Here is a 16,118-nt window from a genome sequence, read left to right on the forward strand (position 1 = left end):
ATCTTACCATCAGATCAAGCAGGTTCGTCAACTGGCTTGACGAAAGAATCAGCAGCATACATAAAATAATTTTTCCAGAGTTTAAGTCACTGCTGACAGAGTGGAGAAATCTGAATTATTCCTATGGGACTTCTTTTTGTACTGGTAAAAATCTCATTTTGGCAGGATGTTACTCAGCAGATGATAAGAAAAGTTATGAGCTGAAGTATGCAGTATTCTACATGAAGCCCTAGTGAAAGGAATAATAATTTAAATCTACTTTTTTTTTTTCTTTCTCTTTTTGTATCAAAAAGGACTACAGATATTCAAGTGGCATTGCGCTTATCTCAAAAGCAGCAGGTTCATTATATACAGATATTTTGAGTAATACATAACAGTGCAACCCTCTAACATAATAGAAAGCACAGCAATAATAGCAGGGTAGCAACTAGGCCTTAGGCTGCAGCAAGCAAGGAAAAGCCCAAATACAGTAGCAGGAGATACAAAAACAAAGGAAAAAAAGGCTACTTACCCTTGAAAAGCCTCAGGTAGGCAAGAACCTCCAGCAAGAGGTTACCACCACTGTCAACTCTTAAATGAGGTTTGAGAAGGGGAGGATCCTGGTTCCCCCCTCCTGGCTGCATTACATGCACCTGAGTGGCCCTGGATTGACCCTGCTTTCCTGTACTCAACCACTGTTTTAAGCTGTGACTTAGCATTTTTGCTACAAGCCGGTAAAATTTCGAATCAAGTCATGGACTGAAAATGAAAGAATCTAAGTGTAATGCATTTTCAAAGATTTCTTAAGCAAGAGGGTTGCTCTGAAAGTAATATATCCTATACCATTATGATGGCTCACAATATCAGAGGCAGACGGTGGTACGGCAGTAGAGGCTGAACCCTTCTGCCAGTATTCTGCTGTGTTTTGTTGCTGTGTGACAGATGGCAGCAGAGGGGCAGTCTGACAAAATAGTATTTGACATGGAAGTGTGCGTGAAACAAATATGTGGAGTAGAATTCCTCCATGAGGAAAATATGGCAGCCATTAACATTCATCATTTGCTGAGCGTATGATCACAGTGAGGTGGTGGCAGTGTGATTCAGCAGTGGCAACAGTGTGTCATTTCTGATGATGCAGATTTTTACAATCATTTCCTGCAGGCTCTTGTTCACTGCTATTGAAAATTCATAGCCAATGGTGTTGACTGTGTTGAAAAATAGTGTTTGTAGCTGAAAATTTTCCCTATTAAATGGCATTATTCTGCTTTATGTATCTGTTGTGGTTTCTATGGAAATCAATAGGAGACATTAGAGTGATGTACAAAGTTTTGAAGCACAAGGACACAATTTGAACTCTGTAAAAAAGAAAATCAAGCAAGATGACTTATTAAAAAGAAGAAATATGCTTTTTGTGTGTGTGTGTGTGTGTTTGTGAGGATATTAAACAAAGTTGTTTGACTCCTGAGATCAGATTGAGGCACCAGGTCTTTAACCAGCTACTGACCACACTGGATTTGTGAATCATTATACTGTCATAAGATTGAAAAGAGATTTGAAAAAAAACAGCATTTTACGACAAAGTCTTGACTCTGGCTGCTTGGTGCTAATTCTGACTTTCAGTATCCTCCTGTACTATGAAAACAGTATTCATGCACAACATATTACTTTTCACATAAGATACCATTTATGGATGTGAGGACAACAGCAAGTGTAGAAAGTTAAATGTATTTTTTACAACTTTATGTTTCTCAAAATACAATAGGTGCAGTTCATTCTGACTTTCAGAGAAATTCTATCCAGTGTTGAAGCTGTACTGAATCAACATAAGGCATTTATATAATATTCAAACTCACTGCATCAATATAAACAAGATAGAAGAATTATTCTCTATCTTGAGAACTCTACAATAGTTTGTTGTTTTTTGTTGTTGTTGTTATAGATTTTTAACCGCTCAAGAAGGCAAAGCAGATGCCTATTGATATGAGAGATGAAACCTCTTTCAGGTAACTTATACCTCTTGCTCCCTCCACCCTTCTTGTAACCACTGTTTAAGTATGTCCTTGAGAGTATCTCAGCATATTTCAGATTTGCACATAACTTGACAAAACAAATAGAGAGTATACAAACAAACTATATATTTAATATAATTTAGCTTAAAAAGTTGTCTCTGAAAAAGCATCAGATACAGAAGTTTAAACAGTTGACTCCTATACAAATAATTCAGTACCAAATACATGCATAGGGCATGCTAAATTTGTAAGGGTCTTCCTCAGCAGCCTCCTTACCAGTGTCATGAGAAGTAAGTAAAAAAGTGTTTCACATGTGCTAATTAAAAATATCTGAAAGGACACTGTGTTTATTTGCCAAAATACAATGTTTGTTAGGTAGAACTTACAGATTCCTATTGGTTAGTTTTAACCTAGTTTCCTTTTTTTTTTTTTTTTTTTTTTTTTAATTTTAATTATTATTATATGTGGCAAAATAATATTTGAAGTCTACCATCTACCTTTTCTTTTATATGCTCTTATTTACTGTCATGTAGAACTCCATGTACATGCATTACCTTTTTCCATTAATTGCTCAGATTGCTATAGAGTATACAATCATCGTTAAATCCTAGAAACCAGAAAAAATATTAGTTCAGTTATCAGAGAAAATGTGTTCAACTGTTAGTCTTAAAAGACTATGGAAGCTTTTTGCTCCAGCTAGTTGAGTGAAATAAATTCAGAGATTTAAGACAGAAGTATCCTTGTGGATTACTATGCAAGAAATCACTGCTGTTTTAAGAAAAAGCTTTTAGTGGAAATGAACCTTATGAAGTAAATATCAGACTTGTGACATCATTTAACTCTAAGCATAATTTTGAATAATGAGAACATTTGAGGGTACATGCTGTGAATGTATGGAGAAAATTCCTAGAGTGGCTGACAATTTACTTTGCTGTAACATCCATGGCAAAATAAATGTATTGACATATGTGTTTCCTTATGAATCTCTTAAAAATTCAATGGTGTACAATTTAGGAAAACTGTATACATTTAAAATCAAATGCTATGTAAGCAGGCTGAATGAATTGTGCTATATTTTCATGAGAATTTAAATGACTATATCTACATCAACACTATCAGTCTTGAAAAATGGCAACAAATGTCTCAAAATAATTGGCACTGAAGACCCAACATCCATGCTACCTTGGCTCTGGGAGTTTTACATTGGAGTTGTTTTTACCTAAACCATGGACTGAAACTGGGTGATTGGAGCCCATTATATGCCTATGTGGAGAACTGCTGCTTTAGCTTCACACAAAATAATTTCTGTTTGCATAATACAGATCTTCTCATAACGCAAATTATATGTGGGAAGTTGGTACAGTTATGAGATTTGATTCAGGAGTGTTCTTGTATAGCAAACTAAAATGCTAACCTAAACATGCTTTACAGTAAGAAGATATTTTAAAGACTTATTTTCTAAGTCATTTTTAATTTATATTGTAAGATAGAAACAATTCCAGGACTGAAATTACAGATGACTATGAGATAGAAAGAAGCAGAAATCTTTTGTTTTAAAGAAAAAATAATTTATAATCTGTGGCATTGAAGAAAAAGACTGATAGAGGAAACATTTGTTCATAGAGCAATTTTCTGTAAGAGAACTGAGTTGGTCTCATAATTTGTTAAGGCTGAATCTACCACTGATAACTGAAATTCAGAACTGCAAGCAGAACTTTTTCCAGTGAGACAAAGAAGTTGGATTTGCATTTGTTCTAAATTAGTGAGCTACAGCAGAGAACTATTAGAAAGTTTGCCCTGTGTTAAACAAGCCATTTTAGAAGTCTATTAAGCCAATTTAAGCACTTTTATTTCCAGAATCTTTCTTGTGATCAGAACTTTTCAGGAAGCAACATTATCTCTAGCCTGAGATCTTTGAGATTTTATGTCTAATTAAAGCAATTTCTATGCTAACAGTTGAGACTGTGTGATTTAGTGATTAACATGCACGTGGAAAGCATTACTTATGAGAAATATTCTGGAATAATTTATTTTCATATGATAAAAAGCCCACTACTTCATGTCAAAGAATCAACATGCTATGCCCCCAGACAGTGCAAAATTTTTAACACTAAAACTAACCTCTCATTAAACTCTTAAGTTATCTTATGCCCCTAGATCTCCATGCAAAACACTTATTATGGCCTGTATGTGATACATGACCAATTTCTGATATTTTTTTTTTCTTTATCAGTGCACAGATTCTTTTAAACACATGAGAATAAATGTCCAGCTGGTGGCATAGCTTTTTATAACAAAAGAGAGACAGCAACAAGTGAATAGTCTGAGTAAAAATAAAACAGTATACACCAATGAGAAAATCTAACTTACTTGGCAGTCAACACTGAATGCCACAAGGTCTTTCTCCTTTGTATATATTAATCTGCAAGTCTGCAAAGGCAGGCAGAGAAGTTCTGGATATCTGGATTCTTCAAAGTATCATTATTAGTATTGTATTTATGTTATTGTATTCTTCACAGTAGAAGCAGTTGAAATGTATAGGCATTTTATTTATTTATTTATTATTTAAGAAGAAGATTAGAGTCTGATAAAATGTCAGTTTATCACATGATCTGCTCATGCTCTTTTTATATAGGTGCTCCTTTTTATATAGGATGCTGTGCAGTAAAACAGCATCTTTATTAAGGAGAAAAGCAGAGGCAGCGAACAAGTAAAAGTTTTCATATATTCCAAGTGAGTATGTGGCATATACACTATGATAATTATGTATGCAAACATAACATTTTCAGCATGGAGAAAAGATAATCGTACAGCATAATGATTTAAAAGCGGCAGTGAACAGCAATACAGCAACTTCTGCACATGACAACAGCTTTAGTAAAGACTGGATAAATTAGATGAATCAACAAAAAAATAATAGCTAGAATTCAGTGATTAAAATTATTTAAATTCAACAAAAATATTAAGAAAACATGCTTTTGCCTTCTGTGAAACTGTTTTCACTAGTGAGATTAGAACCGCATAATAAAATTGAGAAAGGTCTTCCTACTGTTCACTAAGACCATTTAACCAATGCAGTGACTAATTGTCATATCTGAAGAAAAAACAAAGAAAAAACCAAAAGAAAACAGTAGCATTCTCTAGTAATTACAGACACATGTACATGCTACTACAGATAAGTACTCACCCATAAAAAAGGTTTCATGTCATGTGCTGTGTGCAACACTATCTGTTAGTGAACATTCCCATATACCTTGAAAACCACTTAATCAAGATAAAAGTAAGCCAAAAGCTTGGTTTTCACTTGCAGTTTGTCACACATCCGAATCCTCCTGAGAGCTGCTCTCAAGCCATTTTCTGCCCAGCCTATATCTGTGCTTGAGATTACCCTGACTCTGGTTCTTGCATTTGGCCTTGTTGAACTTCATGAGGAATGCAAGGGCTCACTTCTCACACCTGTCCAGGTCTGTCTGGATAGCATTCCTTCCTAGCGTGTCAACTGCACCACTTAGCTTGGTGTCATTGCAGCTTTCTGAGGATGCACTCAACCACACTGTCCATGTTGCCTACAAAGATATCACAATGGTCCCAGCACTGATCCCTTAGGAATGCCACCACTGATCTCTATCTGGACACTGAGCTGTTGACCGTAACACTCTGAGTGCGACCATCCAGCTAATTCCTTATCTAAGGCTTGGTGTCTGAGAAATAATATAAGTTCTCATTTCACTGTTTCATAAGGAGTCAATGGGAGCATTCCCAGAATTGGCTGCTTATAAGTAGGAATATGACAATCCAGTCGTACTCTTGTATTTTCCCTCAGATATATACTTCAAAGTAAACATACTTATACAAAATAAAATATATGTATTTTTAAAATTGCATTGTTTTTTTACATTCTATTTTGAAACAATAGCATTAAACTGTTTTAATTTGTCTGCAAAATCTGTTTAATGTTTGCAAACAGCTCAGTTTACCTTGATGATCTAAACCAGTCTGTTGGAACTTGAAAAATATCTTGCTGTATGGTCATTTTGATAACTTTCATCGCATTATCACCATGATTCTTTGCTTTATAAATCAATTTTTAGTATAAAAGTTTAAGTCTTTGGCTAACCCTGTAGTAAAAATGGACAACACTATATCTAAAGCCTTGATATGAGTTCTGGAAGTCTTTCAAAAGAACTAATCAAAGGGCCATGTGAGAAGTAGCCTAAGGGCACCAGATATAGATAAATCTAACAGGCTTCTTAAGTTTCAGAAACAGAAAATTCACTTGCTTTCAGGTGTCAAAATAGCCAACTCCCTGCTGACCATGGTTCAGTAATTGACGGAGTTGGCAGTGTAGGATCTATGAGTTATATTGCCAGGGAAGAGTTATCAGAATACTTGATTTTGTTTGATGTTTGATTATCAGTTTATTAAAACAACACCTAGTAGTGCCTCTAAAATTAAGGGTGAGATGCTTTTTCCATTATGAAATTCTTGGGTAAGAAAATTTGCTTAGAGTAGAAACTAAGTATCCTTGTATAAGACTTTTTCTTTCTTAGAAAGAGAAAACAGACTGAATTAATTTTTATTAATAGATTTTTTTCCAGGAAAAAGATAAAGGGATGAGCAGACCTGGAGTTAGAGTTGATTTCGATCTTTTCTTTTTCCTTCAATAACATACCTGTGAAGATCTGGCTTTAAAATCAATGGATAGTATTCTGGAAAGCTTTTTTTTTTTTTTTTTTTTTTTTTTTCTTCCCCCTTTGAAAAAGATTAAAAATTGGCTTGATAGCAGATTATGCATGTCATGTGTTTGCCATAGTATCCAAAAAGCTGATCCTCTAATTAGAATATACTTGTTTGGTGGCACTTTGAAATCAACAACATTTTTTTCTGTCAGCTACAGTGGGAGAAGAGGAATGCCAGGGCATTTCAATTACTGACGTGAATATATGCATTATCTGTTCTCACTGAAGAATAAAAAAGATCTACTATATGATGACAAAATGACTTGCTCATCAAAAAACTTCTGTGTACCAACTTATATCAGTTCCATTTAACTCACATAAAAGTGTAAGCTAAAATGAAAATGCAAGAGTTTAAAAATCAAATATACTCAAAATGTAAGTAATGCCAGAATTAGGGTGTTTTTTAAATCTAGTGGAATGAAATAATTTTCTGTTGCTTCATACAGTGCAAAAAAGAGCAGGAGGAGGCCAGTCTATTCAGAGAAGTAGTAAAGGAAAATATGTGTTTTTATGTCCACTTATATTTAGACTAATGGAAACAAGAAAGGAAGAGTAAGTTTAAGGTTTCATCTGAATTGTGCCCTAAATAAATTAGATAATACTTAAACTGAGGTTGGTTTAACCTAGCAGGTAACTTTTCATATGTTGAATTAATGCCTTTTTTGTTTGTTTGTTTGTTTGTTTGTTTGTTGTTGTTTTTATTTTCTGATTTTTTTTAGCTTAAGAGATGATTTTCAGAACTGCTGAGCATTCAACACCTGCTACTAAAGCAAAATATTCTGAGTTTTCAAATAAAAGTATGTGTTTGCAAGATGCCTAGCTTCACTGATTACAAATGTCAGAAAAATACATCATGAGAGAATTTGCAGTGCTGCTCTCTAAACAGAGTTGAGACGAGACTTAAAATTCTCTGCCCAGAATCATATGGCTTGATTTCAGAGGCAATTGTAATAGAAAGCGTTATGTGAAATTATAGTCCAAGAGCTCCTTTTTAGTAATCGTCCTGATGCTCAGACTTATTCCACAGCAGTTTGATTAGTTCATCATCATTTAACTCAAAAATAAACTCAATCTTATTTCTTGTTTTCTGCATGTTAAAAACACTTATGGGCAGGTACCAAAGACTGATTGAGGATCTTTAAATTTCCTGATTCAACTTATTTCAGAGTGATTTCCTTATGGATGTATATCCTTTTGTGACCTTCTGTTCTGTAAAGGTAATAAGTACAGACAATTTGCTCTGTCCACTTCTCTGCAGCTAAATCCTAATGAATCACTGAAGTGTCTATAGTCCTATGTCTCTATAATAAAATTGCCAGCCCATCATATAATGCTTTTGAAGGTACAAAAGCTTCAGCTCTGCCTCAAACAAAATGTCAGTCTCTATATCATGTAAAAATCAGAGGTTTAGGGTTATGCTTTCCACACACAGGCCATCATTCTCCAGATGGTTCTGTGAAGTTCTTCAGTTTTTCCCTGCTATCATTGATTCTCTCCATCCACCCTCCTTGCTCCTGGCATAACCTACAGCTTACACACCATCTGGGATCCCCTTCCTGTAACTTTATCAAACTGGTTTGCCATCTGTTCAAAAATCTCATTGGAAATTCCATCATTAGCTACCTCTTAGTCTCCCTTTCCTCCCCTTTGTAACAATCTTATTCAATTTTGCATAGCGCTTAAAATTCAGTTTTTGAGAGATAGTAGAAGGCTTACATGCCTATGGCATTTACCAACATTGTTGGTTAAAGCTGTTTTCATGTATGTCTACAATTTACTTCCAGAAAGTCAAATTTAAGCAATTTAAGTACTATAATAAATAGAGCAAATATGTTAAAATGAGAAGTTAATGAGCAATTGTTTGCTTTTATCTTTAATAGATCCTGTTATTCTCTTGCTTATTTGCTGACTTCTATTAGATGACTAAGACATAAGGCATCATAATCACATCCTCCAAGCAACAAACAATTCTGTGGATCAATATGGAGGATATTATCCTAAGTTAGTAAGTCAATAGTTAATTTTGTACATTCCAATAGCTTTGACTCAAGTGGACATATTCTAGCATAGAGGAATAAAACCCATAACGATTTATGTTTTCAGTCTGTGTACTGCTAGTATTGCAGCATTGTTTATTCACCAGCTCTGAAGCACAAAGCAGAGGAGGGAGTTCTTTCACTGGATCTTTTACAAAGACAACTTTTATTGAAGGACTGTGACAACACCTTTTTTTAAAATACATATATGTAGAAGACATAACATATCGAGGCAAGTCAAATCCTCGTGGCAGCACAGGGACTTGTATTAACAGCAGAAGTTTACAGAACCACTACAGCAGCTGTGAGTTTCTTAAGTGAACTCCAGCTGCTGTGTTGCAGTTTTCTGGGGTGTGTAATTGGTAATCTAAAACTGATTTGTCAAACAGCACATTCACAATTTCAGCACATGGATTCTCTCAGTGAAGTCAATTAAAGTCACACATAACAACTCTACTTGAATTCTTGTGACCTGGGAACTGTTAACAGCTTCTTGTTTGCTGTACACTATATGATATTCATGCTATATGGTCTGACCTTTAGTTAAAGCTAGGTTCTTTTTCAAACCAGTTCCAGAGGCAGAGTTTGCTTGCTTTATTGACACCTTAGAGAATTTCCAGTCCCACAGAAATCTGGAAGTGTTTCATTGAAGAAGGTGTATCTAGTCTCTGTTCTCATTTTGAATGTCAGACCACCTGTTCTTATCAGCAAGAAGACAGAATCTCCTGAGGCTGAGTTATTTCATCATACCTTGAGCATCTCTGGATGTTCTAAAATAAATTAAAAGTTTTTGAGATAATATCTTCTCCCTAGTAAGAGGAATATACAGGTGATTCTGTTTTAAACAGAAAATAAAGTTGGATGATAAATTTAGGAAATTATGGCAGTGCAAAGTCTTGACTAATTTCTTTTACTTGGCAACATAAACCGTTAACAGAACTACAACATTTTTCCTAAGTTCTCAGTGCCATAGTTACAATCAATCCTTCCTTCACAATTTATATAATCTGCTACTTGTTGGTTGCACTCTTGGAATATGATGAGTTGGATAGAACTCCTGTCTATTAACTCTCAAAATTTTTCCTGATTTATTTATTTTTTTATTTTCCAGGAAATATATCCATATATAACTGATTCTCTCTCCTTCTCTCTCTTTCATAGAAGCCTTCCCTACAACTCCAAATGTACATTCCTAAATACACATCACTGAAATTCATTTTGAGTCCTTCTGCCACCTTAAAACAAAAACCGTACAAATAATTACAGTTTATAATATAATTACTGTTGATTTTTCTGTACTTATCTACTGTACGCTGAAAGCCTCAACCTCTCTTTCCTTTTCTCAGCTACTGAGGACTTACTTTTGCAGGAACAGCACTACTGCTTCCCAATACATTCTGCTACTTCCATTATTTTGATCCATTAGTTTGACTGAATAATTAATATATTCTACATGCTTGTAAATCTGGTATTTCCCAGTCTTTGTGTAGGCAAGTCTCTCAGAACAATGAAAATCACTTTGATTCTATTCAGAAATGTTTTGTTATATAAACAAAAAACAAACAAACAAACAAACAAACCAAAACACAATGATTGGCAATAGTCTTTATAGTTAGGCCATGAAATAAAATGACAATTTTGTATACTGTTAATCTGTATAAGGGATAGGAATCCATGCTAGAAGTATTAGCCGCTTTTAATGCTTGTTGACCTAGGAGATCCAAAAAAGGAAGCAGTGGGTTCCTCTTACGTGTAGTGTTTGCAATAGGTAAAATTCATGAATTTTCCTCTTCCATGAAACTTCAGTAGAAAAGAACTTTATAATTTATCACCCACTGCTTAACATTGCTTCACTCTCTATTCTCTCTCTCATCCTACAATGGGGATAGAGTCAGTGAGCAGCTGTGTGGTGCTTAGACACCAGCTGCGATCAACACAGCATACAGGACTGTAATTTTTGTGCTAGCGCATGGTTAATATACAAGGTTGCCTTGTTTTAAAGCTCTGTACTATGCTATATTATCAACACAAAAAGGAAAAAGATATAATGAAAGTATCTTTCTGGCAATGCTAATTGTCTCTGTCAGCTTCTTACTTTGAACTAGAAATATGCATCAAAGCTATCTGAGTTGTTGGACTGCAGAGTAGAACTTAAATTAGCATAGTTAGCCAATTAATTATTCCTGAGCAACCAAAAGTTCAGGTAATATGACTCGTAGTGACTTTTACTGGTATATAGTAGGTCTCAGGTGACTGGAATTCATGGATGCAGTGGAAAATCAGAGCCTCCTTAAGTTGACCTAATTGTGTCATTCAGTTGTGTACTTCACTTGTCCTGATCTCATCCCACGGTCCAATTGCTTAATGCCATCCACTTCCTGGAGACTCAACGAAAGTCTGTGAAGTGTATGTTGCCATTACAGTGTCTGTTGGAACTCCTCACATTAAGTTCTTTGGTCCTTGACATGTATAATAAGGGAACTGTAATTTTCTTTGGAAGAAAAGCATAGCTCATATAGAAACTATGACACTATTGCACTATCCATCTGTTTTTAAGTCTTCTTGATTATGCCTCAGTTGTTCCCAATTCTCCAGTTTATTACCATCTTAAAGGAGAAGATGCCCCTTTAAACATCAAAAATTAATTCTCTACAGGATTGTTATGTCAATATCTATTCTTTTCCCACTTTTGGCTGAAGATGAAGAGGGAATGGGTCTTCCATTTTTATCAGTTCTCGTTAATTCATTAATCGTGTTTATATCCATTAATGAGGAATCTCGGGGCATAAAACTGCATCATTTAGAATGGAAGAAATTAAATATCCTTTGAAAATGAATACACCAAGAACAACACTGTATGCCAAATAATGTCATCCCATACAAACCGAATAATGCAATTGACTCTTACATGTACCATTCTAAAGTTAACTTAAAAAGATGAACCACATGAGATTTCATTCAGAAACTAGTATCAGAAGTATTAGTTTAAGTAAATACATGACAGAGAATATAATGAGAATGTATACATATTGAATAGCAATGCATTATTTTTGCCATGGCTTAACAAAACTATTAGTAATTCCCTATTTTTTGTATTACTAATTACATGCTGATACTAGTTTTTTCAATTAAGCAGAGCCAGTTCTGTATTTGTTTTGTTTTTTTAAGAGCACAGATTCACATTAGTATCACAAATTATAGTCCCATAATGCAGAACAAATTCTGCATTTCTTTTATGTACCCATTAAGTAACATCAGAGCAAGCATTTCACTTTGGATGTTTCCTGTAATGTTGACAACAGAGGTGAACTATGTTGAGAAAGCCATTGAGGTCTGAAAAATATCAAATTCAGGGTCTAAAACTACACCCTAAGTTTCCATTTATTTCCTCCAGACAGCCATTGAATCCACACTGAATAAATTTTTACTTTTTCTTTCTAATTTCAGACTTTCTCTGAAAGTCTGCATGCATTTCACTGATTTTCTATGTCACAGTCCATTTACAGCAAAATGGCATCAGTCTGTGACAAAGAAGATGAGAAATGGTTTGATACTGCAGAACAAAAATAAACACAAACCAACTGAGAAAACAAAGATGAGAAAAAAAAAAAAACAAAACAAAATTAGTATTAAAAATAGCTGTGAGCTACCATTCTTTGGCAGTTTTCATTTTGCCTAAATTAAAAACTCCTCCTGGATCCGTATTACAGCTCATTTAGTTAAGATTAGTGAACACTCTTGGTGGAATTATATGTTCATTATCTAAAGTATCTGTAATTTTGTTCATTTCTGATATTTTTGGGTCTTGTTTTAACTTCTGCATGTATGTTTCTTTCCACTTTAATTCCATCTCAGGTCTCAGTTAGCACATCAGCTGCAGACAGGTAATACATAGAATGTCCACATATGCAATGCAGTCTCATAAAAGCAGGACAGAGTATTTCTTACTAGCATGAAACTTATTTCTGAAATGTCTGATTTTAAGATGGCAATATGTGTTCAGTATGAGAGCTAGAAATATTGAGTTCTAGTGCTAAGGAAAATATATGCCTTTCCAATAACACCCAGAGACAAGAACAAAAGCAATATAAGCTCAGTAGTCTCCATATCAAGCACTTAATATTGCCAAGCTACTTACTAGTTCTCAAAGTACAGTTATAGAAAGTATTATGTGCTCTAACCATGAAAAATAAGAAACAGTTCTGGAAATGAGTGTAGGTTATTGGAGACATAACACCATTGGAGTGTACTTAGGTACAAGCATTTTTATCTGAATTCTATTCCTTTCTTTAACATTTTGTTAATTTAAATTTGTTAACAAACATGCTAGGAGAAATTAGAAGACATTTCAAAGAGCTAATCTTTCTTCAATTTCTTTCTTTCTTTCTTTTTTTTTTTTTTTTTTTTTTTTTTTTTTTCTTTTCTTACCACAACCAAGTTCTTTGAAAGTTTGAATGTTCTTGAAGGAGAATATTTGTACCGCGCAGTCCTAGTGTCCCTACTGAGTACACTGAAAACAAATTGATTACTGTCTTAGGATTCCTGAGGATTGTGACACAGAACATGGGCAAGGCCTGATGCCAAATTAATTGTTCCTCTCTTTTCCTTCCGTGAAGAAATCATTTTATATTTCTGAGAAGAAACTTTAACATTTCCCAAGTCTCAGGAACTAATATAGATGAATAGTTTTGAAATTAATTGCTGCAATACTTAAAATAAAGCAACTTTTCACAGTAAGCGACTTTTTAAGCCCTTTGAGGGCAATGTCATGGGTGTAAATGAGTATTGCTGTCACTTATAATAAGGCCATAAAGACAGAAAGCATTTATATTGAAAATATTCTCCTCATTGAATTCTCTAAATAACCACATTGACTCAATAATTTTACATGATAGAAACATTCATTACCTGTATGATTTTAAATAAATAATAATAATTCTATTAGGTCTGCTCTGAAAGTAATGCCTCCTACTTTATTATGTTGGCCCACACAGTCAGAGGCAGATATTGGTGGCACGGCAGTGGAGGTCCTGCCAATTATTCCATTAGATGCTGCCATGCAACAGATGGCAGAAGAGGGGCAGTCAGGAAAAACGGCATCTGACAGATAAGTGCATATGAAGCAAATGTGTAGAACTGAATTTCTCCATGCATGAAAAATTGTACCCTCTGATAACTATTAACACTTGCTGAACATTTATGGAGACTAAACAGTGTATGTGAGTACAGTGAGGTGGTTGGTGATGTGTTTGAGCAGAGGTGACAGTGACAGTCTGTCACCCTGCACTGGTGCAGATTTTTATGAGCTCTGCACACAGGCTCTTGTTCATCATATTACCAATGGTGGTGACTATGTTGAAAAACAGTGTTTATTGTTGATAATTTGCTCTTTCGAGTAGTATTATTGTGCTCTTTATATCTGTTGAAGTTTCCATGCAAATAAATAGGAAGCATTACTTTCAGGAAAGTCTACATTTAAAAAATAAAAATGGGAAGGCAAAATAGAAAATTCTTTACAGGTGTATGGATTAAGTGCATGTTCAGGACTTGGAACAGTCTGGAATACATAACTTTAGCTTTCAGGCAGAACTGAACAAACATCTTAATTAAAAAAATATTTTGTACTAACCAAATGCAGGTCAACACAAGTAGAATTGTGCTCACAAGCATTGTTCATGCAGTCATCAATGTCCTGCTCACACGTTAGTCCTGCATATCCTGGGTTGCACAAGCAGTAGAAGCCATTGACAACTGCAATAGAAATAGAATTTATGTACTAAGGTTGCTTCAGTATAACTACTGAATGTTGTAAATTTAAGTAAGCTTTAGTCAAGACTACTCATCACGATGGTGTACATGAAAGGTGTAGATATGTTAGAATGGAAATAAATTAAATGCATTACTTTTAATTACCTCTTTAATTTTTAATTTAAAAATTAATTTAATTTAAATATATATATATATCAAATGTTTTAACATAGGAATTATACATCAATTTTCATTCACTAGTTTCTGAAAAAGTAATGACATCTCATGAGCTAATAAAAAAATTTACTTCATAAAACTGCAAATATAAGATTTTATCTTTGATAAAATGGCCTGAGATTGGGATGGTTAAATGTTGTGAATTTGTTGCTCACTTCTTTTTTAATTTTGTGATGGGTAGGAGGTTGTTTTGTTTTGTAAGAAATACCTTCTATTAAAGCAATACATTGAAGGAAAACTTGCTTAGAATTTGGCAGTTCAACCTACAATGGATTTTTATGCTTCACTTCAATATTAGCAGGATAATAATAAGAGTTATATCTGGTTTTTATCATTAGTAAAGGGAGAGGAATCTTTAGAGTGTTACATCTGTTTAAGGAGTTTGTGAGAGCAATAACTGCAGATCTTGCAGGCCTGGATTTCCTATAAACTCAAAGAGGTCCCTAGGTTCTTCATTATCTCTAAGATTTACCATGGAATCTAGTCTGTCACTAAGTCTATACACAGAGCTGCTATTATATTCATCAAATATGTTAAGTCCTCCAGAGCAGCAGCCTTTTTTATCTGCTCAGAGCTTTACAGCATCCTCAGTATTCAAGCTTTCTACAGTCAGTGAAAAAATTGCAGTGCAGTGCAGAGGAATTGACAAGTCTACATGGTTCAAGTCAAATTTAGAGGTACCACAAAGCCAAACCATCCACAAAATCATATGGCATGTAGAACTTTACTGCAACTCAACTAAGTTCCAGTCCAAAAATGTTTCTGAGCAAATATACAGTAAATAGAAAATATCTGTGAACTTCTCAGGAAATAGTCTTTACTAGATAAATTACAAAGCCTATTTCCCATGTATGGGGAAATATTCATGTATGAAAACATGGAATTCTTAAAGCTTAATTCATAATTATTTGTTTATTTAACTAGGAGAGTATTAGACAATGATAAACTTAGCAATTTGGAGTTAGAATTTTAGCACAGAAAGTCAATTAGATTTTCTGTACATTTGTCTAAGAATTCTGAATTTCAGGGAAATTCGCAGGTTAGCTCAGTGCTTCAAGTATGGGGAAAGGTGAAGTCAGCTAGGCACACTCTGTATTAGTTCCTTCAGGGACAGGTTAGTAGTTAGATAATTAGGTAATAATAACTTTAAAAGCAATTACAGAAATGACAATTGAATTCCTTTTTCTAGTGAAATGGGCTGATGGACAAAAATTACAGCTTAGGAGATCCATATGGGATATTTAGGGGGTAGAAATCACTACAAGAGTAGTGCAGAAGTGGAATAGGCCTTCCAGAATTTCTGGAATTTCTGTCCTTCCTTAAGGGCTTTCAGAACTCAGTGAGAAAAAGACAATGTTAGTCCATTAGGA

General features: G+C 34.4%; 1 protein-coding gene across 1 annotated transcript in view; it reads right to left on the reverse strand.

Moving 5' to 3' along the window:
- EYS (eyes shut homolog) overlaps positions 1-16,118 on the reverse strand; it is a 710,358-nt gene that overhangs the window by 464,546 nt on the left and 229,694 nt on the right. Inside the window, exon 20 of the mRNA XM_072333503.1 lies at positions 14,393-14,514. Within this exon, the coding sequence (XP_072189604.1) occupies positions 14,393-14,514 (122 nt within the window). The remainder of the gene's footprint in view (positions 1-14,392; positions 14,515-16,118) is intronic.

Source organism: Excalfactoria chinensis, chromosome 3 (assembly GCF_039878825.1).
Source record: "Excalfactoria chinensis isolate bCotChi1 chromosome 3, bCotChi1.hap2, whole genome shotgun sequence".
NCBI lineage: Eukaryota > Metazoa > Chordata > Aves > Galliformes > Phasianidae > Excalfactoria > Excalfactoria chinensis.